Genomic DNA, 11,597 nt, shown 5'->3' with positions numbered 1-11,597 from the left:
TACTAATTATATTAATGAAAAATGGACAGGACTAGATCTCACAACTCCATGATTCCAAACAAAGTGCTCTTCCCAGGACATAACTAAATCGGCCCTCATAGAGATTAAAATTCCGAGTATGCAAGAATATTCCTAATACCTGCTGGTAAACTCATTTTGTCTTTAATAAAGAAATGTAAATCAATCAAAAATTCGAAGTTGAAGAAGCACTTTGGCAGGATAGAACGAACTAAGAAAAAAGGAATTTGAATACTGGCTCTGGCACTAGCCATCAACTGCTCTTTCACCAGTTCAGTAAAAAAGCAATGAAAAAAATTTAAAATGAGCCCTCCTGGTCAATCTCTTCCATTGACATGCAAACAGCAACCAAAGCTCAACTACAACTGGAGGACATACACAACCCATACAAGAGACAAACCTGGGGCACCCAGCTCAGGTGACCAAGGAAGACAGTGCCACTGGGACCCGTAGCACACCTACTACATAAGGCCACTCTAGTAAGACCAGGAGACTTAGGAGCCCTGCTCAATGCGCAGAAACAAACACGAGGAGAAATGAGAAGACAAGGAAACATGTCCCACATGAAAGAACAGAACAAAGCTCCAGAAAAAGAACTCAACAAAATGGAGACAAGCAATCTACTAGATGCAGAGTTCAAAACACTAGTTATAAGAATGCTCAGTGAGTTTAGGAAAGAGTAGAGGAACTCAGTGAGAACTTCAATAGATAGAAAACATAAAAATGTAAATAGAAAACATAAAAAAAGAACCAGTCAGAAATGAATACAATAACTGAAATGAAGAATACATTAGAATCAACGGATTTCATGAAGCAGAGATTGAATCAGCAATTTAGAAGATAAAGTAGCAGAAAATATCCAATCAGAACGGCAAGAAGAAAAAAGAATCCAAAATATGAAGCTAGTTTAAGGGGCCTCTGGGATAACATCAAGTACACCAACATTCACATCAGGGGTACCAGAAGGAGAAGAAAAAGGAATTGAAAACATATTTGAAGAAATAATGACTGAAAACTTCCCTAACCTGGTGAAGGAAATAGACATGCAAACCCAGGAAGAGCAGAGAGTCCCACACAAGATGAACCCAAAGAGTCTCACACCAAGATACATCAAAATTAAAATGCCAAAGGTTAAAAACAAAGAGAAAGTCTTAAAGCGGCAAGAGAAAAGCAATTAGTTACCTACAAGGGAGCTCCCATAAGCTAATTTCTCAACAGGAACTTTGCAGGCCAGAAAGGATAGGCAAGAAATATTCAAAGTGATAAAGAGCAAGGACCTACAGCCAAGATTACCCAGCAAAGCTATCATTTAGAATCCAAAGACAGATAAAGACCTTCCCAGACAAAAAAAAAAAAAAAAAGCTAAACAGTTCATCAACACCAAACCAGTATTACAAGAAATGTTAGCGGGATTTCTTTAAGATGAAGAAGAAAAAAAAAATCCAAAATATGAATAAAATAGCAATAACTAAATATTTATCAATAATTATTTTAAATGTAAAAGAATTAAATGCTCCAATCAAAAAGATAGGGAGGCTGAATGGATAAGAAAACAAGACCCTTTCATATGCTGCCTATAAGAGGCTCTCTTCAGATCAAAAGACACACAGAGATTGAAAGTAAAGGGATGGAAAAAGGTATTTCATGAAAATGGAAACAAATTTAAAAATCTGGAATAGCAATACTTATACCAGACAAAACAGACTTTAAAACAAAGGCTCTAACAAGAGACCAAAAAAGACCCAATAATTCTACTTCTCGGGTATTTATTTGAAGAAACCCAAAATACTACTTCGAATGCACATGTACATTCATATATTCATCACAGCATTATTTACAATAGCCAAGATATGGAGGCAACCTTTGTGTTCACCAATGCATGAATGGATAAAGAAAAGGTAGTACATATATACAATGGAATATTACTCAGCCATAAAAAAGAAAATTTAAAAAAGAATGAAATCTTGCCATCTGCAACAACATGGGGTACCTAAAGGGTACTGTGCTGAGTAGAGTAAGTCAGACAGAGAAAGACGAATGCCATACAATTTCACTTACATGTGGAATCTAAAGAACAAAATAAACAAAATGGAAACTAACTCGTAGATATAGAGAACATTTGAGGGTCGCCGGATGGAAGGGAAATTAGGGGGTGGGTGAAAAAGGAGAAGGGATTAAGAAGTGCAAACTGGCAGTTACGAAAGAGTCATGGGGATATAAAGTACAGTATAGGGAATATAGTCAATGATATTGTAATAACCATGTGTGGTGTCAGACGGGTACTAGACTTACCAGGGTGATCACTTCATAAGTTACATAAATGTCTAATCACTATGTTGTACACCCAAAAGTAATATAATATTGTATGCCAACTATAATTGAAAATTTTTTAAAAAAGAGCTCTCTTACCTATCTTTAAAACAAAGACCAGATGTTATGGCTTAGCCTAGCGCAAGCCCACAATAATTAACAGATTATACTGTCATTGAGTCCTCTAAATCCTCTCCAGTGTGCTTATTTTATCTACTTAATAAATATCACTAAGTTTCCTTAAAAATCAAGTCAAAAGCATTCTTTATCTAATTACCATTATAATAATGATTTGAAATCACCCTCTTAACTCAGATATACACAAAAAAATTGTTTTAAGATTAAGAGATAGGTACTGGAAAACAGAACTATAAAAATTATTCAAATCTAACTTTATATTTCCTACAAAAAAAAGATCATAAAATAAGTCCCTTTAGAAACAAGTATATACATTTATGAGCAATTTATCATGTTGTCTTCTGATGGCTACTTCACTATTAGTGTTAAGCTGCTAGTTTAGTTGTAAAGCTAAGAGGATAATGTGTTTACAAAAGTAACATATTTTTTTAAAACTAAGTGTCGAGATACAAATAGTCAAACATGCAAAAAAAGGAACATGCTTACTCTTCATTTCTCAAAGATACCACTGTACAAATGTAGGACAGGCATAATAGGATATACAAAAATGTTCTATACTGAACACTTCCCATTGTGGTGATTAGGTAAAGCAAATGGCACATTCATCAACATAATACATGCAATCCTTACTTTTAGACATTTGACTTTCATAAAATCTCTACTTTTATATAAATATATTGGCACCTTTAAACTGCATTCATACAAACAACTCTGGCAAGAAGTATAGGTACCTAAAAGCACCCAGCTCACAAAGGCAAGGGTCCCTTTACCAAACTCAACCTCCCTCCCACCCCATCACCTGCCTCTCAGCTCCTCTCTCCCTCTTTTCCCTGCAGAGCTGCAGGTGTCACTGGTTGGCAAGACTATTTGGGTTGGCTATCACCCACCAGCCAGGTAGCCTGGACCCAAGAGGCAGCACCTGCACAAACTATAATTAGACATTCTCCAATTTTTAGTTCTATGGAGTGAAAGAACTTCCACATTAGATTAGATAAGTCAATGGGACATGTTTTAGACATTTAACTTTCTAATAATTTTTACAAAAGTAATACATTGAAAGTAAGGAACTGCTGCTTTCTACGTTATTAAAATTCCAAAATCTCAAGAAGCTATTAACAGTAAGTTACCTCTAGATACTCAAAAAATGTTTGCTGAAGTTGTTTTCTCACTTAAAATTTTACCAATTAGTACAGCACCACTCTAAGATAAACTATCTTCCAATCAAAGTTCAAGAAAATCAAAATCCTTAATGTTAAAAAAGAGGTTTGCAGTTTAACACAAAATATTAATATCTGGGCATCCAAGGTGTCAATAAACAAGATGAAAAAAGAAATTTTTTAAAACCCACTCACTAAAATTTTTGGTGTGTGAGATAATCTTCCACAAAACATTACTAAGAGTCAAAAACAAAGAAAGTAGAATAAAACAAGAATCTGAGGAAAAACTGAACTTGAGAGCCATCATTTTTCAAAATTTTTAAGCATAAATATATTTTACAACAAACTAATCTCCTTCCCTACCACCATGATTACTCTATTTGCTGAAAATATCTCCAGATTAAGCCAAAACCAAGTATTTCTTCAAGAAATCTTCCTAGACCTACTGTTTTAACAACTAATTCTTACTGTTTTAATGCTCACCATTTGGAATATGTAAGAGGTTAAGGGTTAAAATTCAGTGGGTTCTTGTATTTCTTTAAAGTGACTTAAATTATTACTTGAAGTATTTATGAATGTTCATTATATTTTCAAAATAAAAAGCTAACAAAACTAAAAATTACAACATGCTGACACTTAAATACAAAACTCCACAATGACTATCACACTCAAGGGTAAAAATCTAAATGCTTTCCTCCTAAGATGAAGAACAAGGCAAGGATGTCCATTCTCACCACTTCTATTCAGCTCTGTACTGTAAGTCCTAGCCAGTGCAATAAGGCAAGAAAAAGAAAAGACATACAGATTGGAAGGAAGAAATAAAACTACCTCTGTTGCTAGACAACATGGATTGTCTATGTAGAAAACAACAAGAACTCTACCTACCAAAACTCCTAGAACTAATAAGTCACCCTGGAAAGTTCACAGGATGAACTTTCCTGTGAACAGGAAAGAATGGCAACACAAAAATGAACGAAACTGCTTTATACTAACAATAAAAAAATTGAAAACTAAATTTAAAAAAAAGCACACACTATTTACGACAGCTACAAAAAGAAGAAATACTAAGGAATAAATCTAACAAAACATGTACAAAATCTGTATACTGAAAACTATAAAATGCTGATAAAAGTTATCAAAGACTACCTAAATGGCAAGACATATTGCTTATAGATTTGAAGATTCAATATAGTAAAGATGTCAATTCTCCTCCAAAATGACCTATAGATTTAATGCAATTCTTATCAAAATCCCATCAAGATTTCCTACAGATACAGATAAGCTGATTCTAAAATTTATATGGAAAAGCAAAGGGACTAAAACAGTCAAAACTGTTTTCTGAAAAAGAATAAAGTTGAAAAAAATCATATTTTTGTGATTTCTAATTTTAAGACTTATAAAACTACAATAATTAAGACAGTGTGGTATGGAACAAAATAGAGAATCCAGAAACAGATCTATACATATGTGGCCAACATACAGAATGCAAAGGCAATTCAATGAAGGCTAGTTTCTTGAACAAATGGTGTTTTGTTACAACTGCACATCTGCATACAAAAAAAAATGAACCTCTTCCTAAATCTCACACCTTATACAAAAATAAACTCAAAATGGGTCATATAGCAAAACAGAATCCAAAATAAAACACAGAGAAGAAATCATTGGGAGAAAATTTGTGACCTGGGCCTAATAAAGAGTTTTTAGACATGACACTAAAAGCACATTCCATAAAAGAAAAAATGGTCCACTGAAATTCACCAAAGTAAAAATATTTTGCTTTGCAAAAGTGACTGTTAATAAAATTAAAAGGTATGCTACATATTTGGAGAAAATGTTTGCAAATCACATTATCTGACAAAACACTTACAGCCAGAACAGATAAACAATTCTCAAAACTCAATAGTAGGCCTTTTGAGCCACGCTTCTCTTGCTCCGGCCCGCTTCCACATCTGGAAGTGTACTTTCCTTTCTAATAAAGCTTTTCCTTTCTGCTGTTAAAAAAAAAAAAAAAAAAAAAAATCAACAGTAAGAAAACCAACCCAATAAAAAAATGGGCAAAAGACAATCTCAAAAGGTTAAATACCATGCAATTCTATTAATGTAATACTCTGAAAGGACAGAAGTATAGTGGTAGGGAATAGATCAGTGGTTGCCAGGGGCTAAGAAGTAAGGGAGAGAAGTGTGAAAAAGGGATGGCATGAGGGAGTCTTTTTGAGATGATGGAACTGCTGTTTCCTGATGATGGTGGTGGATATATAGATTTGTACATGTGTTAAGATTCACAGAATTACATAACAAAAAATCAATTATGGTATGTTAATTTTTAAAATAACATTTAAAAAGAAAAGTACTGCCTATTTCCAGCCTTCTCTCAAGTCCCTAGTATAGTCCGGGCTCTGTGCTAGGCACCAAGAATACAAAGTTAAAAAGAAAGAGTCTGAACTCAGATGAGGAGACAATCAAGTAAAATATGATAAAGGCTCTAATGGAGGAATACATAATTCACACCTAAAAAAGGATTCCTGGAGCTGACCTTGAGATGAGCAAGGATTGCCAAGACAAAAGGGTAGAGCATTCCAACAGAGGAAGCAGCATCTAACAGAAAAAAATGGGAGAACATAGTATACAGAATACCTGGGAAACTACAAATAATTCCTTTCCCAAGCACAATAGGTCACACAAGAATATGGTCAGTTCCCTCCAAGCTGTAAAATAGTGTTTCCATTTGAATCCCTGGAAATGGCAGTTTTCAACACAAGTCAAGCTGTGTACTTCTTCCCTCGCTCCCCTTTGTTCACATCATCATAGTCATTGTATTACTCATATATCTATCGCCTTTGCCAAACTATAGTAAGACCCCATGAGAACAAACAGGTATCCCTGTATAACACCTACATCATCTAATGAAATAATATAGGTATTCAGCAGCATAGCACTAGGATTAAAAGCACTATGACTGGGGCCAGGCAATCTGGGTTCAAATCCAGACTCTACCACTTGCTAGCTATATGATCCAGGGTAAGTTACTTAATCTCCCTGTGCCTGAATTTCCTCATTGATAATGTAAGAAAAATAATAGCACCTGCTCATTGGATTGCAGTGAAAAACCTTAAGTGCTTAGAACAGTACTTGACTCATAGAAAGCACCAGATAAGTGTTTTTACTATTATAACTCAACAAGTATTAACTATGCCAAATGAGGACTTCTGTATTCTCAAACTTTGAAAACAAACCCAAATTACTTTAAGTATGTGTAAGACCTGCACACTGAAAACTAGAAAACATTGCTCAGAAAAATTAAGAGCTGAATAAATAGAAGATAAATGTTCATGGATCAGAAGACTCTATCGTTAAGATACCATTCTGAATTGATCAGCATTCTCTATGTAATCTCAATCAAAATCTAGGTAGGCATGTTTACAGAACTTGATGATTCTAAACTTTATGTGAAAATGTAAACAATCTAGAATAGCCAAAATTTTTGGCTATATGATTTCAAGACTTAGTATAAAGCTACAGTAAACAAGGCTATGTGCTATCAAGAGAAATGAAAACACATGGCCATACAAAGACTTGCATACAAATGTTCATAATAGCTGTATTCATAATAGCCAAAAACTGGAAACAACCTAACTGTCCATCAACGGGTGAATTAATCGTGGTATAATCATACAATGGAATTCTGGTCAGCAATAAAAGAGAATAAAAACACGCAACAAGATTAATCTCAAATAATTATGCTGAGTTAAAGAAGCCAGATCAAAAAAATTTTTTTTCAATTATATGAAACTCTAGAAAATACAACCTAGTCTATAACAGAAAGCTAACCAGTGGTTGTCTAAGGACAGGGGGTGAAGAGGGGACTGAATACAAAGGAATATGGAAAATCTTCTGCAGTGATAACTGCGGTGGTGGTTATACAACTATACATATATATGTACACACACACACACACACACGTGTGTATATATATCTGTCCAAACTCATCAAACTGTACACTTAAAATTGGTGAATTTTATTGTATATAAATTATGCCCATATAAACAAAATAAAGCCATAAGGCAACATTGTCTTTTAAATAAAGGCACATCTTTTGCTTTCCACACTAATGGTAAGAATAAAGGCAAGAATTACCATTGACTTAACTTTGAGAAATCTATGTAACAATATGAGAATTTTGTAAACTCAGAGTGATAAAACAACCAAAACTGCCATTGGTTCAACCAAAGACTCATAGGAAATCTATAAAAGAATTTTCCAATTCTGAATAGAGGTACTTATTCTAAATAAAAATTAATAAGGAACATAGAGTTCAATAAGCCTGTAACTGGCCACAAGGTTATCTAAACCTGCCAGGTTACACAGAACTGTGGGGGGAAAAAAAAAGTATAAAGGATATTTAAGAAGAATGAGCTCCTATGCTATCCAAAATGTAACAATGGTACTTCCAATGATTCTAATTCTACTCCTCCATAAAGAACTCTGCAAGGATCAAGAAAATAGAGATTATTCCTTAAAGTTAAAAGTAAATCACTATTAAGAAACATAGAGAAGACTCCTAATTTGTATCATGAAGTTCTCTCAGGAGAGTACTACTTACCTGGTTAATTCTCCTGAGGAAAGATGTTTTTCTCCTTAAGTCTTAAAAAAACAATATCTTACTTGTTTTATGATATAAAGTACAGTTATTTTTAAGTATATATCCATGTTGACCCTCAAATCTTAAACTTAAAATCTGTAACATAAGCAATAAATGAGGGCATAAACATTTACAAAGAGAAAAATGGCAGTGTAAGCACTTTTCAAGTTCCTACAACTACAGCAATACACAGCATGTATATTATATGGATTTGATTAGTTCTAATACAATGTGCTACTTTATGTTCTAACTTATGCTGTCATAAAAACTTCAGTAAGTAGTTCACAGCTTAAGAAAAGATATTTAAGATCTGAATTGGGTTAACCTTTTCTTCTGTAAAGTAAGAATACAAGTAATTATCATACTCAGTGTTTCCTATTCAAATTCCACACACATGTATACCTTCAAGCCTTTATGGGTTCTCTCCCCTCTACATACCCCCCCATATATGATGCCCTCTCCTTTTATCCCACCTGTCTGGATTCTTCCCATCTTTCACATCTATCTTAATAGGTACATGTTCCTTGCACCAGAAGCAATCTCTGTCTTCTGAAATCCCACAGCTCTTTCCTCTAGTCTCCTATGGTGCTTTCTGTCTTATACTGTACTCCTTTAAGTGCAGTAAACTCTCTTCTACTATGAGTATCCTTGAAAGGAAAATCCATACTTTTTTCAGCCTGTATCCTTCATAGCACTTAGTGCCTGGAACTAAACATTTATTGGGCATATCGCTTAGAATGGAGAGGAAAATATTCAACAATGTTTTTTAGACACTATGTGCCATGCACCACTGCCTTAGGTGTTATAAAAATAAATAAATGTCAATGATAGACACTTGCTCTAAATCTACTAGAGACATAGACATATAAACAGATAATATAGCAAAATTGTGGCAAATGTTATAAGAAGGGATGAACAAGGTGCTATGAGGGAAACATTATGTATGTTGAAAACTGTTCTAATTCCATTAATTGTGTTAGGAAACTAAGTCTAGATTTTTGAAGGGCCCAATGATTACAAAGCTTTCAAGAGTGGCATAAGGGCCCCTTAATCTTGAAAAAATTTCTTACACAACCTGAAACTAACTAACACTACACCTATATAACAACCTCATCTGCAAACAGGGAGTAGCAAACTGCCCTCTTGTCTCCTCCGCAATAGCCAGGCCTGGTCTAATTTTTTTTTTTTTTTTGCCTATTTTTGTTTAATTTATTTCTTTTAAGACCACCTCCTTGCAAATTCCAGAGAGAAAATAAAAAACAAGGAACAGACTTGGTTTCAAATACCAAGCACTGCTGATAACATTGGTACAGAAGAATGTCAGCTTACTCCACGGCATTTGAGTATTCCTGAGGAGTAAACACGATTTCTCCTTTCCTCCCACTGGGATGTTCTCAAGTGTAAGTCACTGCTCTTGTTCTTTGACATATTTTCCAGATATGTCAAAGGTATTGTGCCTGGAAATCATGCTGACAGTTGGAGTAGGCCATTCCCAGCCCCGTGCCAGAACCAAAGGCTAATGGCCACCACATCCTTCTTTTAAAGAAGTGAGAAAACAAGTCCTAATCCAAAACTAGTAATTATCTTCACCGATCCTACTTCCTGCCCGGCTCTAATTCTGACACTTACCCCACCCGAAGATCCAGCTTTCCCTGGTCTAACTCTTTAAACAAACTTATTCATCACATCTTCTCACGTTTGGCTCAATTTTGCACTATTTCCATAAATCTTGTGCCACTCCCATGCCCAAAATTCTGCTTCTCTAAATCTACTTAACCTGTAAGGTTCTTCTCAAGGCCTACTTCCTCAGCCCTCTATCACACACGATTTACTACATCCTCCAAATGTATACTGTATTATTTATTACTATCTACACATCTCTTTTTTAACAATTAATAATAGTGGTAAAGTTAATTCTTAACTTTTTATATAATTTGGAGTTAAGCAGAAGTGGCCTCAATTCCCAGACGTGCTACTGCCTTGCAATGTAAAATCCAGCAAGTTACAAAACTTCCTTGAACCTGTTTCCTCATCAAGATTAAGATTAAAATGGGTGATATGTACAAAATGCCTAATATACATACATACTCATACATACATTATATACATATAGACTTGTTTAATTTTATTATTCTTATTTTCAAGAAGGGAGTTGCAAACTCTCCTAAAAAGGAGCAAGAGCAATGAAAAATAAACAAGTAGGTACTAAAAACTGGACCGGTTAATTGATGTAAAGGAGACTCACAACTTTTAAATGTGCCCTCAAGACAACTCACACAAGACACCTTCAACAGAACTTCTCATGTCTCCTGTAAACCACGAAAACCTCAAAAGCAAAAAAGACAGACAGAAAAAAGTTGTAGGCTGGTGGCCGTAACACTGACATCCTTCTCTAGAATCTGTCTGCCTCAGAGCAAAACTGACGCTGTAAAAATAATCGAGAGAAGAAATATCAGCCATTACATAAATAACACATAAATTATTTCTTTAATCTGTATTATACCTCGGAAGCAAGCAAAACCACTTCTGCAAATTTCAGCCTCAGAAGAGAAAGTCCAAATGGGATGGGGGCTGAGTCATCAATTGAAAACCATCAATCTCTGCCCCACCCTGGAATGGGGGGGACACTACCGCAACCTTCTCCAGTGGAGTCCCGCGCATCCTACATTCAGTCCCCACCTCCGCCTTCCTGAAGTCCCCACGTCCGATCCATATACCAGCAGGAGGCCCAGCCAGTCCCACCCTCGGCTGTGACCCGTGGTCAGGTACCTCCGCCACAGGGTCCCCACCCCAGCCCCTCAAGTTCCAGTTCAGGCTCCTACCCCCGCCCGACACCGGCACTCACCCGGGCGGTGACCTTATACACCGTGTAACCCCTCGGGTGTCGCTGGGGCTCGGTGACAGTGTAGAACCGGGCCAGGTCGGCACCCCGCTCCCAGGGAGAGGTCATCCTCCCGCCACCTCTGCCGCAGCCGCCTGCCGGGGACCATTAGGGCAACCCGGCTCCGCAGCTCTCCGGGATCCCCAAGAGGAGGCAAAGCGCTGAAGGTGTGGCGCCTCCGCCGCGGCGCCTCCGGCGCACAGCTCTACTTCCGGGTCGGCAGAGAAGCTTCCGGGTCAGGCCGCATCGCGCATCCTGCGGGACGGAGACTTCATTTATATTCTGACCAGCATCCAGCCCTGGGCTTTGCGAGTCAGCGAGCGCCAGGTGGTTGCACCGCCACTCTCCTTACTGCGGAGAACTGAGACATCTCAGTCTCCTTGTGCACTAGCTCCCTTACTTCTGTATTTTGTGACAGCCGTAATGGCCACTACACACCGGTGAGAGCTTGGTC

The 11,597-nt window shown here is 36.5% G+C and overlaps 1 protein-coding gene across 17 annotated transcripts in view; it reads right to left on the bottom strand.

Annotated features, from left to right (window-relative positions):
• Positions 1-11,364, bottom strand: part of RPS6KC1 (ribosomal protein S6 kinase C1) — a 230,633-nt gene extending 219,269 nt beyond the window's left edge. For 8 of the 17 annotated variants that reach the window (XM_023533217.1, XM_023533216.1, XM_023533213.1 and 5 more), the window contains exon 1: positions 11,108-11,362. In XM_023533217.1, coding sequence (XP_023388985.1) covers positions 11,108-11,212 — 105 coding nt within the window. In that variant the 5' untranslated portion in view covers positions 11,213-11,362. Of the gene's footprint in view, positions 1-5,490; positions 5,573-11,107 lie in introns of those variants that run through there. The other 9 variants (XM_023533214.1, XM_023533221.1, XM_023533211.1 and 6 more) reach the window with 6 other exon arrangements.
• Between the last annotated feature and the right edge of the window lie 233 nt (positions 11,365-11,597).

This window comes from Pteropus vampyrus, unplaced genomic scaffold (assembly GCF_000151845.1).
Source record: "Pteropus vampyrus isolate Shadow unplaced genomic scaffold, Pvam_2.0 Scaffold98, whole genome shotgun sequence".
In the NCBI taxonomy this organism is placed as follows: Eukaryota; Metazoa; Chordata; class Mammalia; order Chiroptera; family Pteropodidae; genus Pteropus; species Pteropus vampyrus.
Note: the sequence above shows the minus strand (reverse complement) of the source record. Positions and strands in the feature narration are given on the sequence as shown.